Source organism: Amphiprion ocellaris, chromosome 7, assembly GCF_022539595.1.
Source record: "Amphiprion ocellaris isolate individual 3 ecotype Okinawa chromosome 7, ASM2253959v1, whole genome shotgun sequence".
NCBI classification, from domain to species: domain Eukaryota; kingdom Metazoa; phylum Chordata; class Actinopteri; family Pomacentridae; genus Amphiprion; species Amphiprion ocellaris.
In genome coordinates, this window is record NC_072772.1 from 29,813,930 (window position 1) to 29,838,932 (window position 25,003).

General features: G+C 40.4%; 2 protein-coding genes and 1 non-coding gene across 3 annotated transcripts; 1 reads left to right on the forward strand and 2 right to left on the reverse strand.

Moving 5' to 3' along the window:
- Positions 1 to 1,654: 1,654 nt before the first annotated feature.
- Positions 1,655 to 1,727, reverse strand: trnak-uuu (transfer RNA lysine (anticodon UUU)). Its single transcript has one exon. It is a non-coding gene; the product is annotated as a tRNA-Lys (tRNA).
- A 2,153-nt stretch (positions 1,728 to 3,880) lies between these two features.
- On the forward strand, positions 3,881 to 9,122 carry nek3 (NIMA related kinase 3). Its single transcript, XM_023262781.3, has 13 exons — positions 3,881 to 4,203; positions 4,552 to 4,645; positions 4,754 to 4,851; positions 4,946 to 5,029; positions 5,380 to 5,447; positions 5,544 to 5,630; positions 6,548 to 6,602; positions 6,864 to 7,064; positions 7,320 to 7,434; positions 7,597 to 7,764; positions 7,850 to 7,981; positions 8,141 to 8,258; positions 8,745 to 9,122. The coding sequence occupies exons 1-13, from the start codon at positions 4,087 to 4,089 to the stop codon at positions 8,809 to 8,811; spliced, it is 1,404 nt and encodes a 467-aa protein (XP_023118549.2). The 5' UTR covers positions 3,881 to 4,086; the 3' UTR covers positions 8,812 to 9,122.
- A 9,645-nt stretch (positions 9,123 to 18,767) lies between these two features.
- Positions 18,768 to 21,241, reverse strand: lpar6a (lysophosphatidic acid receptor 6a). Its single transcript, XM_023262763.3, has one exon. The coding sequence runs from the start codon at positions 20,427 to 20,429 to the stop codon at positions 19,335 to 19,337; it is 1,095 nt and encodes a 364-aa protein (XP_023118531.1). The 5' UTR covers positions 20,430 to 21,241; the 3' UTR covers positions 18,768 to 19,334.
- Between the last annotated feature and the right edge of the window lie 3,762 nt (positions 21,242 to 25,003).

Here is a 25,003-nt window from a genome sequence, read left to right on the forward strand (position 1 = left end):
TGTATTGCAACACTCTTTCATAAACCTACACATTATTTTTTTATATTTAAGTATTAGGTATTATGTCTTTCTCTTGTTTTTAATGGCTCTCTAATGGACAGTGGTTCTCCAATCGTCCCCATTTGATGGCTTTCAATATAATGTACGTCTCGCTTAGAAATTAGATTGGCTGGGCATCAAGATTTTTTATGTTAAAAGAGATGCATTTCACTTATAAAATATGGCATAAAAATTTAAATGAGGCTTAAAACTGACAGATTTTGACACGGGGGACTTTCTTTTAAAATAAATTCCATTTAAAGAAAGTCATTCATGCAGGATTTATGTGCTTTTTTTGGCCATTGACCGTTATTCAGCTGCCATGTACAGAACATCAATGAAGTTTTGCGGTATTATTAACTACAGATGTCTTTAAAACAAATAAAAATCAATAAATAGGTCTTTGAGATGTCTGTATATTATAGAGGCCCATGGAGGATTGAGAAACTTCTACCTTGGACGATATTACTGTCATTTATTTTCTGCGTTTATTGCCTCACAGCTGCTTCACGTCTGTCAACTGTCATTTATGTAGCAGCACAAACTAGAAGAGTCACAGAGTCTGACTCACACCATATGTTATGAGTCTGCATTTCAGTGTGTTCTCAACTCCACAAACATCTACATCGGTGCCCGTTCTTGTAGAAACATGATCCTCATCTCACCCCTATCACCTCACAAATTAAATACGAAATCTATGGTTGAATCCTTGGTGGACAGACATACACACACTTGCACTGCTTGGTTCTTTAGTAGCACAAAAATCCTATTTTTTTTTTTTTTGCCTCTTTACTTATTATTTTACCACATACAAATCACTAACTAGGGCTTCTTCTTCTATGATGATGTGAAATTTCATAATGGAAAATAAGAAGCCCTTGTTCCTATCTTGCCTTAAGAAATAGTTCACCCAAACTGCGTGCAGCTCCCAATTCCTTTATCAGTAGTAGCTCCGCTGAGGGTTTGTGCAGGGCTTCTTTCCAAACTAAACGAGGCACTCCAAGAAGAGCACAAAAATTGTCCACCACATTTCCCCAAACAGCTTGTGCAGCATAATCCAGGAGCTGTAAACAATCTGTTGTACCGTGCCCAATATTTACCTCATTATTGCCTTTATTTTCCTCCTGTTGACGAGTATTCGCCGATAGGTCCAACCAGAGCACTGCCAAGGAACACAAAAAAACAGAAGGTAATGAGGCAAATATTAGTAAACACGCAGATTGGTTTTAAAATGTCACCGTTATCTTATAATTTGATCTTTATAGTTTATAGATATGGACAAAATGAGTGAAAGAATAGATAGCATTTGAGGTAAACTGTCTAATAAGTAGATTTAGATCATATCCTCTGTTCTGTCACAGTGAGAATATGGGGATATAAATAATCTTCAGTAATATATGTATAAATAAATAAGTTACATTCACTCAGGTAAAACGTGATCATTTGTTTATTTACTTTAAGACACCTTTGCGTCCCCTTGGAGTAGTTTTACACTGTGTTTACATGTGCCAAACCAGGAAACCATTCGTTATTTCCACTCCATACTGTGCCCTGTGGTCTAGAAGCGCATTAACCTCCATTCAAGTCTAACCACAACACGATGTAAAATTGCACTCGCCTGAACAGGGACTTGAACCCTGGACCCTCAGATTAAAAGTCTGATGCTCTACCGACTGAGCTATCCAGGCTCTGTTCAAACTCCCTGGTGAGGTCACTTTCTTTCAGCCAATGACATCACTTTATTTCCATTTTTGCCTTAATTGACAACCAATCACTTTGGCTTGTGTTTGAAGGTCACCAACCTTTTGAACCAATTAGTGTTAAATGTCACCATTTTTGACAGCGTGACCAGTGACAGGCTAAGGGGCCCTTAGTGCAGAAGTGTGGAAGATTCAGCCACCCCTCATTACTTTTTCTGTCATGGCTATCACATTACCTTTTCCGCTGTGTAGTAGTTCTGTGAGAAGAAAAGCTTCTCTCAGCCCATCTCAATAACAGTATTTAACCAAATCACCAGTGCTGCTGACCTAGATCACTCTGGGATCTTTGTTTTATTATTTTTAATTCAGTTTCTCTGGCAGTAGATTAGGTCACGATGTAGCGGAGGTTACCAGAACTATGGCCTGTTCAATAAAGCACTTTAAGAAAAGTAGAGATTAAAGTCCAACACCTGACTGGAATGAATCAGATCAGTCAGGGCTAAACTGGTGCCATAAAACGTCAGTTCATGCAATCAGACTCATTTAATACATACTCAAGTAGTCAAAATAATTGTATGTGCACACTATTCATAAGTTGATTTTTCTGTCAATTTAAATTTTTGGACTGATACTGAGTAAAGAAACACAAGCTATATGACAGCAAACCAGAGAGTCAGTGGTGAAATCTTGTTTTTCTGGTCAGGTCAGTGTTAAAGGATATTCAGTCTGACTCGGTGATGTGGATTGCGGTTATAAATTTGCCAATGGCCACACATTTTACGTGGTTTTCTCCTTCCCCTCCTCTATCTACATGTTACCATTTTTGAAATCCCCTGCACTATGGGAAACAACAACAGCAACCTCCAGGCAGCAACCTACACGCTGAAAATTTCAAGTTTTCCCGAGGATTTGGATCTTGCTGTAAGGCGGCCCTGCTATTTTTTTTTTTTTTGGTGGATTTGCCCTTTCAATGACAGTGCTCACCTCCCTGCATGTAAATGTTCCACCAGAACAATTCCCTCGTCACTAGTTTGAGGGGATGCCGTTGCTGTATCCTTGGCTTTGCAGCGTCTAATACAGTTGTGACTGGAGTTTATACATACAGGCCAGAGTGTTTTTTCCCCTGTAGAAAGATGAATCTTCATGTTTACATCCAAACATACTTTTGATTTATATACTGAACCTACACATATGTTAAAATACAACTGCACCTTGTATGTATATGTTGCACTGCTCTACAACACTACATTTCTGTTAATGTTAAACAATATGCAGAATCCAATAGTGCTGTATTTATAGCGATACTAATAACCAATAAGTTACAAAAACAAAGCCAGCTATATCACTGTTTTAATAGTTTACATGTGTATGTATTATTATTTTTTTTAATATATTTTCATATTTGCACATTTGTTCTGCTTTTTTCACTGTTGTCTGATTGTGTGGATGCACTGACAGGATAGCTGACTTAATTTCATTTTACTCTGAGCAATGACAATAAAATAATTCTATTTTATGATAATATGATAATGCATGACTACAGGAACTCCAATTGAACATCAATTCTGGGCGGGCCTGACAGTTAGTCTGCCCTGGACTAGATTAGATTACCAGCATGAATTGCCCACAGTAAAAGAGCTTGAACAATGTTAAATTTGGTTTATGGAACCAAAATCACCTCTACTAAGTGAGACTTTATGAAATAAGCCTGGCTTAGTTGGTAAACTTACCCCTGATTTGTATCGTATACACAGTCTGTATGAACCTGATAGTGTTATTTTTTAAAATAATATCAATATTAGATGAAATCTGTGCTGTCCAAACTGTTTTAATACAATCAAAATTTAACTTCTGAACAGGTTACTCAAGAAGGAAAGGCAAAAAAAACATAATATTATTAACATATAATGAACTGAAAATATAATGCAAATTAGAAAGTGAGCTGCTACATTTCTAATAATACTATTATAATATATCACCATGAAACCATTACACGCCTAAAGTAAATTATTCTAACATTATTACGGTCAGCGGGGAACTTTCATGACGAGACTTAATCCAGTATTCAGATATTGGGATCTGCCGCCATCTTCCGGTCGCAATGCTCACTGCGGCTGCGCCTCGCCCCACGTCATACAATAATAAGGAAGTAGCGGGCAAACAAACAACACCGGTACAGGTGGAGGATATTTAGGTACATTTCTCTAATGTACGCTTTGTAAATGTGTCAGTGTGAGCACGGAAGAATAAACAAGAATGTAAAGTGACACCTCCACCTGCTTATTTCTTTGTAGCTCGTTGTTTTTGATCCTTTCTGGTCTGCCTTTGTGCTTCATAAAGAGGCACAATGGAGAAATATTCACTCCTCAAAGTTATCGGGGAAGGCTCTTTCGGTCGGGCTGTGTTAGTCCGATGTAAAAGCAGTCAGGAACAATATGTGGTGAAAGAAATCCAGCTGCCAAAGGTACGTGATATAGTGTCCATACTGCAACTTTGTCTTTGGGATAGAACTCGAAGTGGATCCCCTCACTGCAGCAAGATAATCATGATAATAAAAATGCAGAAATATTAAAATAAACATTAAAATATGTTGATTTTCGCTACTACACGTGGAGAAACAAATAATCCACTGACTATATATTCGGATCCAAATTGTGATGCTATAGCCTGAGGATGGATATGAAATATAGATATGGAAATGTTATTTGTGTTGTGCTGATAACCTACCAGATTACTGCCCACGTCGAGGCATGGATGCTGTTTGTTTTTCAGAATAGATAATACATTCATGCTCGTATTTGCATTTTTATAGAATCAGTCCAAATTGGAGAACTCAAGGAGAGAAGCCATCCTGCTGTCCAGAATGAAACATGCTCATATTGTGGCTTTCAGGGAGGCATTCGAAGGTAATCACATGGGCAGCACACCCTTTAAAACTTATTACAAGATATTTTGGGACATGTTATTATAATTGTTTGCATTGCATAATAGGGAATGTGATTGTGTTTGTTCAGCTGATGACCTCCTTTGCATTGTTATGGAGTACTGCAGTGGAGGAGATCTGCTACAGAGGATTCGGCAACAGAAAACTACCCAGTTCGGTGTCGATAATGTAGGCCTTGATGACCTTTTCTACCACTGTCATGAAGCTTTGTTCCTTATTTTTTCAAAATTATTTTCACTGAAATCAGTTTTTCTTTTCCCAGATTTTGAAGTGGTTTGCTCAAATGTGTGCAGGTGCAAAGCATATCCATGATAAGCGAGTTTTGCACAGAGATTTGAAGTCCAAGGTATAGTGGAGTCTTGGTATTATGATTTAGAATTATTCATGGATTTCATGTAATAGAGTGCAAACACCGTATTTTAATTAGTGTATCTTCTGTTTAATTTAGGCTTCTTTATGTTTGTCCTCTGAGTCAGAACAAGAAGTCAATTATTTAGTTTATTGGTTGGTTGCATGTTGATAGAATCTCATCAGTGTGAGTGCTGTGGAAAGAAATGAACAATGATGAAATTGCTGATCGAGATAAGATCACATTATCTCCCATTTCTGCATAATATCATCATTTTGCCATAGTTGGCTGCTCTTATTTTTTTGCTTCGTGTTAAATCATCACTTCTCTCTCATTTCCTTAACCAGAACATTTTCCTGACAGATAATGGGACAATCAAGCTCGGAGACTTTGGCTCAGCGTGTATTCTGAACAGGTAGAGGAAGAGAAAAAGATTTGCAATTTTAAATTTAATGCTTGGCGCTTCAATTACGGCTGTTATATTTGAACGCTAAAAATAAATTTGTTGCAGCTCGAAGGCATATGCTCACACATATGTTGGGACACCATATTATGTGGCACCAGAAATTTGGGACAACAAGCCATATAACAACAAGAGGTATGTTACTGGTTCCTTCATTTAATATTAAACAATATGGGGATTAAATTCTTATTAACTAATGATCATTGTCATTGTGGGGAAATATTTGTCACTGCAACGGGAAATGGTAATAGCTAAGGCAAAACGTGTGAGAGCAGAAAAATGCAAATACATGAATCATGTTATTCTTACAATGCACTACCAAGGAACACAATACATGTTGTGAGTAGATTAATATTTACTTTGCAAATATGTACAAAGGAATAAACCGACTGTGCATGTTTGCATCCACAAGAAACAGACCAGAGAGATGTGCAGATTATTACAAAAAGTCTATTTTAAAAAGTAAAAGTCAGACCTCTCTATATTATACTACTCTAGACTAGTGTGCATACAGATAATGTGCAAGATCCAGCCATGTAGTTCTATATATCAGAAGATACATTGAAAATATTTATAATAGTGAGAGTATCTCTTTTGAATGTCAAGAGCACCTGCAGACAATGTGCCGCTTTAATTACATGCAGAAATACTGTGTATATTCTTTTTTATTTCTCACTGTGCTTAAACACTTTTCAAAACTCCATTCATTCGTGCTTTAGGGAATCACTATGCACACATTTTATTCCAAAAAGTTACAAAAATGGCTCGACTTATACTCACATGTTTCAATCGAGTGTCTCTTCAGGCTTGATTTTCTGACAGCATACATGAACACAAGGCTCTTCAGTGGCCAACTGTTCAGTTCTGGATGTTGAAGTGTCAGTAAATGTGTCAACAACATGCAGTTTTTAAGACAGCTTGAGTTCTCAGCTCAGCAGTGGTTATGTAACTCATGCGTGGGTTAACCCGTCTTGTATCTCCTTCACTGTGCCAGTATGTGACAAATGTCTGGTGTGAATGAATAACCACTTCTATCTTTCTGTGTTCTCCAGTGATGTGTGGGCTTTGGGCTGTGTTCTCTACGAGCTCTGCACCCTGCGACACCCGGTACTTCCCCTCCCTCCACACTCCCATGCACCCAGGGTTTGACTGTAGGCCTCTCGCCAAATGCTGTCAATGAATCATTGTGTAAAATACTGCTGCTGTCATCTTCAAGCACAGTGAGATACTGCAAAGCATTGTTATGGAATGATGGAGGCCCAGTGTCTTCAGCCGAGTTAGATTATGCGCTGTGTATTTTTTGTGGCTCAGATGTTGCAGCGCTGTTTGTTGTCTCAGAGATTCTCACAGCTCACTTTATGTGTTCAGTTCCAGGCTTCGAGCTGGAAGAGCCTGATTCTTAAGGTGTGTCGGGGCGCTTACCCTCCCCTCCCCAACCACCTGCCCTACGAGCTGCAGTACCTGGTCAAGCAGATGTTCAAGACCAACCCAAAGGACCGGCCGTCCCTGCACACCATCCTGACCTCTCACCGGGTTTCCAGACTCCTACGCACACATCTGCCCTCCCAAGTAAAAACATGAGCTTCCTGCATGGCGACTGTTACTCAATCAAGTGAACTTGAAGTGATTTTATGGCTGCCCGTTCATCAGAACGACAAACTGACAAGATACAATGTCGGTGTGAGAATTTAAGCTCTTACACAACTTTCCCAGCTGTGGTAACCCTATGTGGAATCTGACCTTTGACAAGCTGCTGTTAGTTCAGATGGCTGCGGAGCTCATGTTATGTATTTGATTTGCTGCAGTGCTTTGAATCCTTTACAGGCCATAGAGACGGAAGAGCATGGGAGGCGTAGGGGTCGATGGAACATGGATGAGGGGGAGAAGGTGGCTAATCTTCTGGGAGAGAAGAGTTTAATAAAAACATCAACATTTGAAGGTAGTTAAAGTTAATAATGTTGTCACGAAAAAGGACACACAGCTGTGGTTCTGGGAGAGGCACCTCAGTGAAATTCATGTGAACTTACATGTCTGTGAGAAAATAATTTTCAGTGTTTCTATCACCAAAACTAAAAATGCACGGAATACCTCTTCACCACAGGTGCTGAATTACCTGCAGGGTGCTGTGAAAGCAGAGAATCTGGCCCTCGAAAGCAGTGGGCTGTTGGGCCGCCAGACACAGTGATGCAGGTGTTGGCCAATGCCAGCCTGATTTCATCTGACTGCACGGCATCAACCGGACAGAACCTTGCCGGTTCCACTCATGGAAGTATGGCAGGCAGCGGCATTTTAATTTCCTGAACTGTACAAAAGTAAACTTCAGAGAATGAAGTGTCGCGTCCCTATTTTTCCAGGTGTGTCTGAGCAGCCGGAGGACGGCAGTCAGAGGAGACGATGGGAGAAGGATCCTCCCGAGAGGATTCTGAGTCTGCTGGGAAAGGCACCGCTGAGGAGATCCTTCAGCACCTTTTTAATAAAGAGAGGAGGTCTGTTGATCTCTGCTGTCTTAGTATAAGCTGTAGAGAAAGATATACTAACTGAAATTAGAGTTTTTTTTTCATAAGCATCCTAAAAGAGTAACTTCTGTCTCAATAGAAGTAGATGGTATTAAAGGCTTTTTGGTGTGATGTGATTTCTATTTTCAGATGATGATCCTCTGGTTGGACCACTCTCCCAGCCACAGGGTGACGACACTGACGGTCCCGAGCCGGAAGTGATCGTAGACGAGTATCGACTGCAGCCGCGCTCTGATGATGAAGACACGTAAGTAACTCTTGCTTATTCCTGCTTTTACCATGAACAACATATAACATAGTATGTCAGCAGGACAAAAAGGGAAATAACTGTAGGCTGGTGGTGTTAAATTGCTTTTTAATGCAGCTTCAGTGGTGGTCCTGCTTGCTTTCAGCCTCCATGTAAAGCCATTGAAAGATGCAATTTTACAATTTTTTACAAAATATGCATGAGGTTGGAATAAAAGGAATAAAATGTAAACAAGACAGTCCTTTGAAACTGTTTTTGGGCTCAAAAATCCAACAGTATGGGCTGCTAAGCAAAGTATGAAAAAAATAAACACTGTTCACATTGAAATTCATATTAAATATTAATGTTAACAGAGAGCGCTTTATGAATATGTGTTAGAGCGCTGCTGAGCATGCGGAATGCGCCGCATTTGTATGATTTGTATATGTGACCTGTGATATGAAAACATAGTTAAAATGCCTTGTATTGTGTGTTCTGTCTTCACAGGGACTTTGAAGAAGAATCTCCTTGTGACTGGATGGATGAAGTTGAGAGAATGTTTTCGGAACATTGAGGCTTCATTCCTTCTGAGCCTACACAGTCACAAGGCTGTCATTGCTCATGTTTACATTTGATAAAAAACACTAGCTCACTGTGTTAAAATGATTTCACTAAATGTGTAAAAGATCATGTTTTGATCTTGTTTACAAAACTCCAGTTAAGCTCACTCAGCACCAGCGAGGAAGTTTTTATCATAAATGTGTCAAATTTTGCACTATTTTTGAGTTTTGACTGCATTGTAAACTATTAATTGCTTCAACAAGACACTAAGATTTCAATTGATTATTGTTCAGCTTGTTTTCAATAAAGCTTTTCTTACATAAAGATGTCTGAGATGTCTGTGTGTGCTTTTGGCATTTGATTGGAACATCTGCTGTGTGCTGTTCAGGTTAACAGTGATAACATTCTCAGCAGATTGAGGCTGTCTGGAAGCTGCTGTTTGGCTTGTCGGGGGAAGCAGGAAATATTAGACACAGAAGCCGGGTCTTCACGGGGTCGCGCTGTTTCGAGCCCGCCTGCACCTTTTGAAGCCCGTTTCCTCTGCAATATCAAAACTAGACTAAACAGTCTTTGGTATTCTTTATTCTCCTGACGAGACACTAACAAAAGCGTACATCTGGCCTCCTTTAGCTGTTGTGGTGTTGTGAATTTGCTGTAAAAGTGATGCAGACACTGAGAAGTGACTGTAGATGTTGATCACGTACCACTAGGTGGAGTTTGAAATCACTGATGTGAACCCTTTGAGAGTGGGGATGGTTGGGAAAAGTTGTGTTCTGGTTGAGACATAATTAAAGTGTCCTGATGTTAAATACTACATGCAGTCAGATAAATCTAAGAAACCAGATCTGCTTATATGTGAATTTAACAGACTGTGTTCTCATTTGTTGGCACCCCAAAGAGAAAAAAACCTTTTAATATAAGGGAACAAGTAAAACCTGTTACTTTCTTTGTTTTGCCAAATTAAAAGCTTAGAATAAAAGCAAACAATAGCAAAACCACATGCTTGGCAACAGGAATAAAAGCCAAGCCTCGCCCAAGACCGTTTGGGCTCAACAGGATGTAGATACTACAGACCCTTGAGACAACAAAACCATGCTGATGCTGATTCACCAACAGTCACGCCAGGGATGGATTATCCAGCTGCCAAAGTTCCTCCAGCGACTGAAGCCTCCCATTGGCTGACAGGAGAGCTATGAGAGTCTTTGGGCCAAATATCTGCCCATCATGTATTTTATTGAGGAAGGTCAGGGCTGCAGTTCAGCGCTTATCTTAAAGCCACAATGAAACCCCATCCAGGGCTCACAGTCCAGCCCCCAGCCTTTTGAAATTATTTTTAATTCCCCTCGTACCTCCAAAGATGTCCATGTTCAGCAAACATACAGATAAAGTGTCGTAGCGTTACAACGTCATCGTGGTCTGTGTCCTGCAGATATGAGGGTCTCCCATTAGAGTCCATGATGGACCAGATGATGACTTTACAGCTTAGTCTATTTTAAGCCGAGGAATTGGGGGTGCTTTGGGTAATTCAGTTGTACAGCTGTGTAGTTGTATCAACTATTGTAGCCTTAAGCATCAGAAAGTGTTATGATTCTTATTTTTTTTAAATGCTGATCAGATTTTTCTTCATCAAATTCGATTATTTTTTTACACTTTTAGATGTTTCTTCAACTAAATGAAGATTTTTTTTTAATGACGAGTATTTTTGTATAGTGAAAGTCCTTATTAGACATTAATATTAAGTATTTTGCCTCATTATAGATGTTTCTACAACTAAATTTGGAATTTTTTAATGGCCTTAGACATTTTTTCTCTCATTAAAGTTCTTTATTAGACACTGATATTGAGTATTTTGTCACATTTTAAATGCTCCTTCAATTAAATAAAATTTTTTTTTAATGCTCTGACATTTTTTTTTCGCTAATTTAATTTCGTTATTAGTATTCCACATTTTAGGTGTTTCTTTATGCAAATCAGGATTTTTTTTTATGAATCTAGACAATTTTTCTCTAAAGTTTTTTATTAAACATTGATACATTGAGCATTTTGCTTTATTTTGTTTAAAACCTGAGTTATGTTTATGTTCTATAGACTAAGGTTTCAGAAAACTACTATTATTTGGTACTTTAGTATGAAATCAACACATATCGAATAGGGTAACAGGTTAATTACAACTTTTTACCATGAGGAGTCTGGTTTAAATGTATAAATAGGCTTCAAAAGATTGTTCTAATAATTGTCTTGCAATAAGCAATTTAAATCAGCGAACATGCACTACAGATGCACAGTGGCTGAAAATGAAACAAGTTTTTATTTTATGTTCTGTGTGCTGCATTCTAAATTTATTATCAATGATCTGCTTTTTTTAATTTGTCTCCCTTCTCTTTATTGTTCATCACCATAAAACCTCAAACAGAAACCTCAAAGTCAGTGCAACAAGGCGCTGCTGGTTTGTGCAGGTGTCTCCATTATTTTGTCCACCTCCTTTGACTGCTGACATAAAAGTGCATGACCTGGCTTGAAAGTAAATCCTGACCGAGCAGTTATTGTACTACATAAAATATTAGCGTCGAGCAGCAGATGAACAGAGGCTTCCTCTTGCAGGAAGGATGTGAAGTTCTGTCTGTTGTATCTCAGTGGCTATAAATGGGGCTAAAAAAGCAATGTCTATTTGAATGAAGTGCATCTGTGCAACCCTCCTCCACTTAGCATCAGGTCTGCGAGGTCAAAGAGGAGATGCATTCATATTTTGACTCATGTTCGACATTTGAACACTGTGCTCTGACCTCAGCAGACACTTGGACTTAATATGTTCCACAATAACTTCACGTCAACTTCTGATTTGAAACCTGTCGCCACGCAGCTGTGTCTTTGTTGACAAGCCAACCTAAACCGCAATATTCTAGTTTTGATGCTCACATGTGAGCTAAGTAGCACACACGTGAAAAAAAAAAAAAATCAGTGGAACTGAGGCATGCATGGTGATGTAGCATTTCCTTTATTGCTTTCTGCTTGGGACATTTTGAAACATGGTACATCCTGTCTTGCAACATGTACGCGGAGTCACTGTAAAGCTGCATTTTCTGGTTACTGCTTCTAATCTGAGGCGCTTCATCCTGCTCATCCTGGCGACCTGATAGCAAACAATCAAGCAACATCCCCTCTTATCGAACAACACACAAAAGACCTTTCATTTTATCTTTTTAGGACGTTGTCCGCACACCTCGACCCTCGGCTGCTGTCATCGCCCCTCATGAAATATTGTCTGCCACAATCTCAATTCCCCTTTTGTTTCCCTGCCTCCCTGTTTTCGTGGCCTGCTTTCTGAGCGCCCCAGTTTCACTCAGGAAGAGCTCTGCAGATGCAAGATGACCCAGTGATCTCTGTCTGGCTACTGATGCTTAGAAAGCCTTTTTTTAAAAAAACCAAAATTCTCTTTTCTAATTCAAAGCAAAGCAGTTTGTTGGATATTTGCAGCATCTCCACTGCTTTTTGGACTGTTTTCCATTTAGACAAACGTTAGTTTCTGTTCTGTATTTGAGTCTTTAAGCGAACATGTATAGACTCCCTGGTGTCCGTAGTAGCAGACCGTGAAACCTGCTACCATGACTCACCCAGTAAAGAGAAGTGCTGTTTATTCTTCATGTGGAGCAGCTCTTCCTGTTAATAACAAAGCACTTGGTCTCTGCAGTTGGGAGTCTCTTTGCAACTATAAATATGAGAGCTGTCATTGTTATGATTATTTCAAGCCCTCTGCAGTGACCCTCCATTGTCTGCTGTCAGTGTTTTGATGCTCTGTATCAGACAATAGAGGCTGGCGTGGCCTAGCAGGGTTTTTGTCGTGGAACTGCACAATTCATCAGCAGCTCAAAGTAGAAAAAGGTCAGGAACAGTTAAATTTAGGATCCTCGATTATGTGAAGTGGGACACTGCTGGCTCCTCGCAGGTCGTAGGGGCCTTTAGCAAGTTTTAAATGCTGCTATTGTTTGAAGCTCACATGCCTGCTGACTCCAGATTAGGTGGTCCACCTTTAGGAAGAGTTGCAGACTGCTGCAGTGTCTCTTTGCCATTGTTCCATTTGGGCAAATAATAGATCAGAAGCTTAACTGCAGGTCACTGAAAACGTCTTTCACAACTTTCTGAATGAAGCAAGAATGTGCATTTGAAAGATTTGTGATCTTTTCAGTGACAACAGTAATCTGATGGTGTAAAATGTTTCACAATTTTACTGGAAATCTTGAACTTTTAGTTTCATTTCCCTCATGTTGTGACAGCGGTAAGAGTGAATTTGAGCTCTTGCGTCCTTTTCACCTCGCTGATCGCACACAATCCACCCCCCCCACCAGAAACTTCAGCTGCGCCTCCGCTTGTTGTGTAAAACATCTCACCCCCGCCATCTTCTCGCTGCTTATATTCTGTTAAAAGACACCCTGTGCATTGTGGTATGGAAATGAGCATGAGATTTTACACTGGCTGCAAATGCAGCAAAGAAAATTCTGACATGAATACACCCACAGAGTACAGCGCTTTTTAATTAGAAAAAGAACAGCAAGGAAAGATTTTTTGCAAAAATAACTTAGGACCTTTTAAGTTTTTAGCGAGGCATTTAATTTTATCTAAATAGCTGAATTTGCCTTTAAATAAGCTCTTGCATTGGATTACACATGAAAAGTTTCAGGAAAATAAAGCTTCATTCAGTCAGAGATTCACTGAAGCATGAAAATTCAGGCTCCAGCATCAGTCACATCATTCAGTCTTGTGATTCTGCGTAGTGGCACGAGTCGAGTTTATATCCCACTGATCACTAATAGTACAAGCTACTGCACAAGTTCGCACAACAAAGAAGTGATCAATGGCGGGTTAATGGTTAAAGTCTTTATCAGTCAGACCACTTCGACTTTCCAGAACATCAGCTCTGTTTGCATCAGTGTGAAGGTTTCACACAGTGAAGAGCAGAGAATGTGCTGTTGATGGACCATGATTGTGATTTTTTACGTTCTAGCTCATTTATTAAATTACCCATACTTCATGTTATTATTTGCAAACTATTCTCCAGAATCTGAGGTTCCATAGGATGGTTTATAGTTAATTATTTTTGGCTAAGCACCTAAAACTTGCAATTTTCCCCTCTAATGTGGCTATAATGTAAAATAAGTGAAATAGCCCATTTAATATATGATTATAGGACCTCTCTTATGGACCATCAGGCTGCTTGATGGTACCTCTAGTCCACTGGAATTATCTAGGACCTATTTGTCTGCTACATGGGGCTAATTGTGTGGTTTGTTTTGGAGCAATGCAGATAACCTCAGGGGTATCAATGAGCCATGTTCTTCCCACCGTGAGGCATCAATTCATTGTCTCTGCAGGATCCTTCTTCAAAAAGGATGTATTTCAAGCATGTGATGTGTAAATTTGACTCTTGCTGCGCTCTTTTGGGGGCGACAGATCACTGTTTAAAAACAGGAACTTAAAGAATAAACAATGAATGTGATTAAATCTTACTCAAAACCGTGGCTTCCAGACAAATGTGGGTTGAGCGAATTAAACTGTGATTTTCTGTGGCTCCAGGAGACTGAATTCTGCTGAGGAACTGAGGGAAAGTATTGTGTGGTCTCTGAGGCTCGGTGAAAATTCCTTACGGGGAACACGCTGACCTGAAGGCTGACCTGTAAGCGTCAGCTTTTATGTGTGGTTGTGCTGTGGAGTGTGCTATGGGCATTTGTTTATGAGTGTGTGCTGCAGCATTAGTGGGGCTCGGCCATCACTAATCCTGCCATGTGCTTTAGTGTGGTAAAATTTGATGGGTGGATTTCAGTTTAGCACAAGTTTCGATGATCTGCTCCTTAGCTATTGCGCAATTCAATTTTTATTTCACCATTTATTTATATTTCTTGTACATTTTTCCACAAATATGTGCAGTAAACAGGCAGATAAGTCATCAGCAAAGCTCACAGACTTTAGTAATAACTATCAGGTGTAGCAGCTTTTAAAAATGTGACAATATGCCCTTTAAATTGGTCAAAAATTAAATAAATCTGTTCGTGCAAATTATTTTAAATGAAATTATAGACATTTTAAATTGTGATATTGCAATACTGCAGTGTAATGAGGAGCTTACTGTGACAAATCTCTTTTTTACAGGGACATTTTACAACATTTTTGCCAGTTTTACATCATTTGCTGCATGCAGGTTTTTACTGGAGAGGAAGGACATGTGGCTCTTGTGGGGTTCGACCTGGCAACCTTTCCTTTCTCTCAGGAGGCTGTCAGTTGCACCAGTGGGCTGTTCTCTCTGATTAGCGACTGTAACTACAGGAGAGGATTAATGTCTTCACATTGGCTGGTCAGACATTGTTTAAACCCTCAGGAGTGTCCACAGGAATGACTTCCAGCTAAAGAAACCCCGGCTTGTCCCATCAAGCAGAACACACCCAATCTTTGTGTGTGTGTTTTTTTTCCAATAGCCTATGATGCCATGCTTAGTCAGGCTTCAGACAAAGGAACATTTGGATGTGCTGTTATATGTCACATGTACGGGAGACAACCTTTAGTGTCTTAATGAAAGGGGCGTTTCCATAAAATAAATCAAAAAATGAAGAGTAACAGCATGTGTCAGTGCACGTGAATTCCCAGCAGGTTCCAGATTTAGTCAGAACTGTTGACACCTTTTCCCCTTATTACCTCTCGTCATGCTGGGACTTGCAGCTTCTGAGTTTACTCAAACTGCGGCTGATGTATTTCAACATTTTTTTTTAATGCCACCACATGTAGAAAGTGAAAAGATGCATTTGCAAACTGTAAAATCAGAAGTGCCGTTTCAGTTTGAGCAACTGAACAGTTTTCCTCTATGAATAATCTCTAGTCATGGGAAGTGGTTGGCTGTTGTAATAATGCCACACATGCAGGCTGTAACAGGCTTAATTCTTGCCTGTGAAGTGAAGAATTATATGAATCACACACACATATTTCTGTCAAATTTGGTTGAAATATAACAATTTAATTTCCTTGTTGCTGAACTATATGGAAGGCCAGGTTTGTCTTTCCTCCTTTTAACAGGCTGGACACTTTGTGCTGCACTCATGTTTTCATAGACACCTCAGTATCCTGATGAAGGGAGTGCTTTAACAACACGCTGCTCCTGCTTTCTGTTTCATTCCTGAGATATTCTGCAACCGAGACCCGATGCGGTCGCATAACTCCTGCGGGGATTGATAAGACCTGTTTATGGTCGGAGGCGACGGGGGAGTTTAGGAAGATTACATGTGACTGTTTGGTCAGTTATTTAGCCTACCTACCTCCTCGCAGACGCTGAGCCCATTCCAGAGCTTGTTATTAGTTCAGTGCTGCCTCTGAGTTCAGAATGACTGCGTCTGTTGTGCCAGCACAAGCAAGAACCTTCTATTTTTTTTGTCCAACCACATCCTGACAACTGATTACCTAAAGTAATGCTTTGTGTGTTTTTATTGCCTTCTCGGTCAGGAAAGTTATTTGGCGAGCAAGTAGTCTGCTTCCTACCCTCTCTACCCCCCATGCCCCCCTCTTGAGGGTGAAAAACTCTCTATATAATAACACCCACATTCCATAAAACCAAGGTGGAACTATCAGAGATGCTGAAGGAGGATTCTGGTGGGAAAACAGTGCAGATATCTGAGTGGGCACTTGAAATATCAGGGTAATAACAGTCATTTCCTACTTAATTTATCCTCTAAGACATGCAGGGAAAATGGCTGATTATCCCATGCAGAGACCCCCCCATCCCCCAGATCCATTTAGAGGGATCGGCGCTTCCTTTGTCATGTGATCCAGAGCTGTGGATTGAATCGGATGAGGACCTCACCACCTACCAGACCCTGCCACTTCTTCCCCGAAAGCACAAACAAACTTAGGTTTTTGTCAGTGTACCAGTTGAAATTACTCCTGACACGCACTGACAGGACTTCAAAGTAGTCATTAAGAGGTTCACTGGAGAAAATATGCTGGATTTATCACAGGAGAATACGAACCTGAGGCTGTAAGTCTGAATCCAGACTTGTTTTTGTCTCCACTAAGACATGCAGGATGACACTAAACTGTGATGACCCTGATGAAGGCGGCTTCTCAGCCCAAACAATATTCTTCTTCTTCTATGTGACCTTGGATTCCAGGCATGATTAATTACTTATTTAAAGGATGACATCTCTATGGAGTGTTTTCTAACAAAACTTAGCCAACTTTTGGGAGTCAAACCTACTTTAAATGTCAAAATCTTAGTCGCAGAAATGTTTACGGGTGGGAAATGTATCACATGACAAATTTCACAGATCCTGAGTCCATCTCACACTGTACGGGAACGCTTTGATGAAAGCTCCCGTCTGAAATTACAAGAGCAACGCAAAACAGAATGTATGCGATGACAAGCAGTGCAGCGTCTGTGTTTTCTCATCCTGCAGCCTGCTGGGAAGGAGAGGTCAGGCTGATTAGATAACTGTTGTGTATGCAGAGGAGCCTGCTGGGTTCACGTGAGAGGCCCAATCCATGATACAGTCACATTATGCAAGCATTAAACTTTAGCGTGAACACAGCTTCATGTCTGGTTTTTTTTTTTTTAATACATACATATATATATATTGAGCAACATGCTTATTAATAGATGGGAACCAGTACTAGAAGTTGAATCAGTTTCTGTTTATGAGGAAGGTACAAAACATGATGAAAATAATTAGAGGACCCAAATTCACTTCCCTTCTTTCTCTGCTTTTTGTCCAAAATGACAGTGGAAAGGGTTTAGAGAATCGCAGTGGTTATCCTGGCTGCATTCAAAATGTGACTTCTGTTCTGTTGTTTGTCTCTATCTGTTCCTGCTCTGACCTTTGGCTGAGATGTCAACAGCCGCAAACACCTGGTGGGCAGACGGAATACACAACCGAACTCATTTATACAATCGTGCATAGTGATGAGTCAGTGATGTGTGGTTATCCTCTTGACACTTAACACGGTTCATGAGGCTCAGTGAGCATGAGGTCTCGTTGTAGCTAGTCAGATGAAGACGGCCTTCTGTGCAGATATTTGTTTGTTTTCATAACAACCCAGGTCTTTAACCGCGTCCTTGACTCGCTCACCTGGCTTCAGAACTGGAGTTATAGGTGGGGTGTGAATAAAGTGCCGCTGACTGACCTTCAGGCTATGTCAATAAGCCTCCATGTGCTTTCTGTTACTCTCTCACATGCTGTGTTGACTCCTCATATCGCTGGTAAATTTGTCCACAGTGTGACAAATATTTCACACAGGTCTTATTTAATAAAAGTTCTATGCTGCACGGCTTAGAAATGTAATCCGACGTGGATCAAAGGCCTCCCGATTTATCAGGGCGCTGCACAGACTGTTCTATTCTCGGGCAGAGGAACAGTTAAATTTTAAAAACATCGCGTCCTTGTGAAGGAGTCAAACAAAACGTTACAGGATGATAAAGCTGAATTCCTATCTAGGTTCAGAAAAACACACGCTGCACTGCTTTAACGCCATACTAGATGATCCACTCCAGCTCCACCCTATGTTTCAGTTCTGCTTTTTGACTTTTTAGGGTTTACAGCACATCTATAAACCCATATATGTGATGTTTTCCTAAAAATATGAATAGCCTGTTGTTGTTGTTAGATGCCAGTAATATAGACTTCCTCTCTCTTTAACTACTGGTTGCCACACAGGAAGTTGGCACTCCTCGGTAGGAGTCACACCAGCTCCATCAGACTGTCTACTTCCACTTCTTTTTCTCCCCATTTCAAGCAGGACAAATATTAGAGAAGTTGAATAATGTGAAGTCACACTTGTTTACTTCAATCTTCACTGGATTTGTTCAAAGCAAATTTAGAAGAGTGGTCTCATGAGGTTTAATTTAGTAAATAAATAGATATTCAGAATCTCAGTGCACTATGTTGTGCTGGAGGTTAAACACTTGTCAGAAGTTTTAATTTAAATGACAAAAGGTTTCACTTGTTTTAGACAGTTCAAGACTTTTATTCATTTCTGTGGCATGAGTGCAGTATGAAGAACTCTGTCAGTGCATTTAATAGTCAATAAAGACGAAGAGTCTACAATGAAATGCTGCCAGAACAAAAAAAAAAGAAGGCACAGTTTTAAAAAAAGCCCTGTACATCTGTAGCTTGATATAACTTCATGTTAATTTAATAGATAATACTCTAAAGTTAGCACCAAAACTTACCATGGCAATGTACAGATATACAGGCACATGAAGCAGTCAATATCATAACTGTCCCGCTGTTCAGTGATCACATTCCCTTCCAGGTCACTGGTGGAGTAATTGTGCTTAACACAATTACAGTATATTCCACAGGAAAGGGGAAATTAGTAAGTAGTAATAATAAATCCACAGATGTGAACAAAGGGTCATGTATTAACACTGAGAAGCTGAGGCTGCCAAGGACACATCCAGTCATTTGCCCTGAGACTTAGAAAAGATAAAGCAAAAAAAAAAAAATCCATTGTCTTTTTCTGGATGGATGGATTTTACCTTTTATGCCGAGCGCAGCAGCCCCACTGTCACACTGAAGACTCGCTGTGGAACACTTTAGCTTTGAGATTCCTCAGGCTGCACTGCAGATTGGAGCTGCTTTCCGACTGCAGGGCCTCCGAGAACTTGACGTCATACGTATGGCTGACCTGAGACTTCCTCTTCATGGAGTTCTGGATGGTCTCCGAGGTGAAGTAGTAAACAATGGGATCAAAGCAACAGTTGGATACAGCGATGCAGAGAGCTATGGGGTAGATGGTTCGAACCACCGACTCCACAAAACAGCCCTTTAAAGTCTTCGTGCGGACCAGAGCGTAGAACACCAAGTTTACGTTGTAGGGGATGAAGCAAAAGCAAAAAATAAAAAGGTGCACAATTATCATGCGCAGGATCTTTGTTTTGTTAATCTTCCCTCCGCGGCTGATGGTTTGGGGACGACGCAGAGTCTGCAGCACCATGATGGAGCAACAAACGTTCAGCAGCAGAGGGATGATGAAGCCCACCGTCTCAATGAAGATCACCACTTTAGACAGGTGAGACTTCCACTGATTGGACGAAAAGTTCTCGAAGCAGAAAGTGGCGTTTCCCTTGTTTTCGTTGGAGGTGGTCTGCAACAAGAACCCAGTGGGGAGACTCCCTGACAGCACCAGCACCCACACAGCAGAACACACTATTTTGGCATTGCGCTTGGTTCGGAGCATCCTCGAGCGAAAGGGGTGCACGATGGCCAAGAAGCGGTCCACACTGATGCAAGTGAGGAAGAGGATGCTGCCATACATGTTGGTGTAGAAGAGCGAGACAGAGACCTTGCAGAGCGTCGCCCCGAAAGGCCAGTTCTGGTTGATGAAGTAGAAAACCCTAAGCGGCAGGGTGCAGACGAACAGCAGGTCCGACACCACCAGGTTCATCATGTAGGTCGTGGTCTCGTTCCTCAGCTTCAGGGAGCAGGTGAAGATGTAAATGGCCACCACATTAGTGATGAGTCCAATCACAAACACAATGCTGAAGACTGTGCTGTACAGCGGGTACTTGAACATATCATTTTTGCTGCAGTTTCCATTTGCTGAGATACTTGCAGACGTTTGCGAGGTGAAATTGTCCATCAGGGTGGTAGTGTTGTGCATTATGAGAGACAAAGAGTGGAGGGATGAGGGGTGTCTGTTATGTAATAGCTATATAATGAAAGGGCTGCCCTCCACAATGAAGTGACCATGAATAGAAAGCGAAGAACAGAACAGTCCAACCCTAGGATGCACTGAAACACAGCTGTCCATGTTAGAGAGGACTGCTGCACATGGTCATTCTCTGCCCTGTCCTGATGGAGTTATTTTGGGGGCTCCTTCACGTTGAAAAGACCCCTCCCCGAGGACAGAGATCCAGGCTGGAGCGTCTTCCCCTCCCCCTGCCCTGTCTCCCAACCGGGCTGCACCCCACAAGTTTAAAGTTTTTTACTCACTCAGATAAATCAGTCACTCAAACGTGCTTCCTTTTCACTCAAAAATGTCCAATCTTGTCAGTCCACAGAGCGAACAATGACATATCCACACTTAGGTCCGTTAGAGAGGTGTCCTCATGGCAAGATTCCTTCTCTTTGTCAAATCCGAATGCTGTGTTTTTGTCCTTTTTCAGCTCCAAAACAGCAAAGTTGCCAAAAGCTTTCCACCTCTCACAAGGTCCTGACCACAAACCACCATGCTGCTTCTTCCCCAACTGGAGCCTTGAGTGGATCCTCTGCTCTGTGGGACAATGTGAGTGTGTTTCAACTGTCTGTCCTCTGCTTCCTGTTGCCTCTCTCTCTGTCTGCTGCAAGCTGAGTGGGTAACTCAGGGGTTTTCTCTGAGTCTCCCTCTAACAGCCTCAAGGGCTTTCTGCTCAGCACTCATCACACTCAGAGTCTCCACTTCTTTGTGCCGGTACCACAGGCAGTTTTTGTACTTTGAGTAGCTGTAGTAACTCCTCCCACCGCCTCCCGTCCAACTCCTCCTACCCCTTTGTCTGCTCTTTACAGTTAAAGAATCAGCCAGAACAACACTGCATTGAGGGGGAACTCATCAAAAGTTTACAAGTGCTCAGGATTTACTCAAGTGTGGTTGCACAGCTTAATTCATGGATGCACATTTGAAATAAATATTTTGAGCTATTTTTACTTGGCTAGGGAGTGAGGAGAAGTTAACAATGCGATGAAAATTGGGGTAATTTTAAAATAAATGTAAAATTAAACACCAGCATTCATTAAGAGCAAGAATCTCAGGTTAAAAAATATTATTTTTCACATATGCATTGTTAGAGATTATGCTATAACAGGCACTTAGTAGTGTTATGAGTTGAAACATGACTCTGTGGTGGAATGTAACTATGGTAACTGACTCAAATACTGTATTTCTTTTCCACTATGTTGCTTATAGACAACGTTGTACATTTTCCACTTTATTTTATGTAGTTAGCAGCTATAGTTTGTACTTACTTAGCAAATGAAGGCATATTTACATATACAACACATGATGAGCTTAAAAAAATACAACATATTACTGTAAAGGAATCTGTTAAGTTTAACTCCAAATCAACTAAATGCTACATAAACTACTGCATTATGCTTGATTAATACTTATCCAATAGCATAAGATTTAAAATATATGTAAAATTTTCATTTTTCAGTGTAAAAAGAAATTTACTGGTACAATTTTAACTACAGGACATACTCAATACTTCTTCCACCACTGTGCAGCATGACAGACGTCAAAAAAAAATCTGAGAGAAATAAACTGTCAGATTGTGTTTTGATGTGTTTTTCTTCATCAGTCAAACTGCTAATAAAGACGAGAGGTCAAAAATGCCTGAGAAGTTCTCTGAGGCCCTGGAAGTGCCTGAGGTGACAGCCTCCGCAGGTCTGATGAAAACTCAACTGCCTCCTTGTTGCTTTTGACAGCTTGTGTGGGCCGCAAAAGAAGAACAGCTTTTTTCCTTTTTCTTTTTTTTGCCAGGCGACATTAGAAATGAGGCAGAACAGAAAACATAAAGCTCTCTCTGTTCAGTGGTTTTACCCTTGTCAGTCCGTGGTCACAACTTTCTCTCTCCTCAGCGCGAATTGTAAAACTACCATTCAAGTTCTCCTTCAGCCGAAACTCTCCTCTTGGCAGTCGCTAAAAAAACTTTGAAGCATTTGTTGGGAGTGAAGTAGCTTAGCAGGGAGGAATGTGAAGTTTATAGATAATTAGTCTCACACAAGTTGAAAGAGCTTCTTGATCAGGCCTGTAGTGAGCGAACACTGTAAATTGTTTGAGTCTATTTGTGTTGGTGGTTGTTACTGTGTCCAGTAGGACGTGCACTACCTGGTCGGGTTTCCTGTCAGTAAACGAATGCCTGTGTGGCAGATCAAACACTTGCTTTTCCACCAAATCCGCTCTTTGTAGCTGATTAAAATCACGCAAACATAAAGATGACTTCAGCTGCTTGTTATTGGTTACAACAATATTTTCCTGACTCCAGTGATAGAAACATGACACTAATCCGCAGATGCTTCAGAGTTACCACCACTAGGCAAACAAATGAAGGGAAATCTCACAGAGAATCAAAGAGGCTGAGGGTGTTTTATAGCCAGCGCGCCTTTCTTTGTCAGTCGCAACAAAATAAACATCATCAAGGCTGGAGTGAAATGTTCACGAAAGTAGAAAAACCTGTACTATTGTCTTTCTCTCGCAAAACAGTTCCATCCAGCACATAAAAACAAGCTCTTCACATGCAAGTATGTGGTCGCTAAACAAAAACATGTGCCTGAAATCCCTGGACTGTTAAATTTCTCACAATGCCAGGAAACAGTCTGGCACCCCCAAGGCCAAGACTGAAGCCTTCAAATAAAAGCAACGGTTCGTGACATAACATTGTTGTGTAATGATCATCAGCGGCGGGTAGAAGTGTGGTCAGACACAGACTACTAATTGAATGACAGCCCTTAACTGAGCTTACAGAGCTGGAATATGCCTTCAACTTTAACACTAGAAGCTCATATTACTTGTGTAGTATGATTAAATCCAGAGCTGTTGCTGTATATTGAACATATCTAGAGAAACATCCAATTAATTGTTGATTAAATGTCATAAAAACCAAAATATAACCAAACAGATGCTCTGTAAAGGTGCAGAATTTATTTCCGTTTCAGGTTTAAAAATCTAGATTGGTCTGTTCAGTCATTTAGTGAACTTCAGAGGTGCAGGCAAGCGGATTTTATTACATTTATTCAGAGATGGGAGACCTGCTATGCTAAGCTAACTGGATATATTTTCCTAAATGTCAAATATCAATTTAAATCAAAATAAAGCATCTCATTTCATTGGCTAAGGAAACCGAGTTGGTGGAATTTGCTTTGAAGCTTGGATTCAGCAACACAACATATTTAATCTACATCATTTCTGTTAGCTGAATTATAATAAACTGGTGTATCATACATTGAAATATCATTAAATTTGATGCGATATACAGTTGTTCAGGACCCAAACAAGCCGAGACTCAGGACACACCTTTTAGGACTTCAGTTTTAAGATTTTAAGACTCGTAAGACTGTCAAAATAAGAGGTAATCTTAAAGAAATATCTAAAATAACACATCATACAGCACCAGAAGCAACTGTGTTTGACCACTGCAAGGTGAAACACAAGCAGCCCCAAATGAAAACTGCCGAACTTGGAAGGTCGAACTTGGCAAAAAGGACATACTGGACGTTCAAACCGCGACTCAAAAGGCTTTCAGCTCGTGCTCTCCTGCTCACCTTGGAAACGGGCTTTGCACAAATGTTGTACTGGCATCCGCAGACAAACAACCCAACAGAAGTGCAGTCCGAACACAAACCACCGAGGCCTGGGAGGCTTTCCAGAAGAGCAAAGCAGAGCGGAGCCTTGACACCAACCTCATGCATCTTTCTGTCACACTAACAAGTAAAAACAAAAGAAATTATGTTTAAAAATTAAACGAAAAGTCCTAAATGACTCATGCAATTGGGTTTTTGGATCGTGGAAACATGTCTGAAGCCACTTTCCCTTGAAACCAAACATACCTGAACAGGATATGACACATATAGCAATTAGGCAGAAGAAAAACGTTATCTTCATCTTCTTTGAAATATTATGTCATAAATGAAAACTAAACCTCAGTTTCGACTTTAGGTAAAAGAAAAAAGCGTGCTGAGGACATCTGAGCTCCCCCACACTGCCTTATCAACTAAAGCTTTTGACTGCTTTGAAAAACAAACACTCCCCACTCACAAGAACATCATCTTCCCCCTACTGCAGCCACTGACTTCATATACTGTACTGAAAAAAGCAACGAAGTGTCAGCTTGTGGTCACTTTTTTTTTTAAACTGAGAGTGTCTGCAGTGCAAACTTCAACACTTGAAGTGAAGTGGGTGAAATGTCACAGTTTGTGTGTATACTAGTGCAAGTGTCTCTGCACCAGAAAACAATATGTTTTACGTAACAGGCACCAATGACTGAAAAACATGCATGCACCAGATTTTAGCTCCTTTGCAGCTTATTGTAAAATACCTAAGTGTCCGTAAATGTGTCCCCCATTGCATGTATGTTAAACCTAAAGTCTTAACTTAAGCTCTCCTCTATTGAAAAGCAGCATTAACGAGGTTTCTTGGCATTACAGACCCAAACACCATGTTTGGAATTTGAAAGCTTTAACTTTTGTACCGTTTCTCAG

Bases quoted from the DNA above. Each gene is read 5' to 3' on its own strand.
- lpar6a (XM_023262763.3), bottom strand. From the start codon at position 20,429: ATGCACAACACTACCACCCTGATGGACAATTTCACCTCGCAAACGTCT.
- nek3 (XM_023262781.3), top strand. From the start codon at position 4,087: ATGGAGAAATATTCACTCCTCAAAGTTATCGGGGAAGGCTCTTTCGGT. The intron at 5,030-5,379 runs GTATAGTGGAGT...TTCCTTAACCAG, and splicing joins ACAGAGATTTGAAGTCCAAG to AACATTTTCCTGACAGATAA. The intron at 7,435-7,596 runs GTAGTTAAAGTT...TCTTCACCACAG, and splicing joins AAAAACATCAACATTTGAAG to GTGCTGAATTACCTGCAGGG.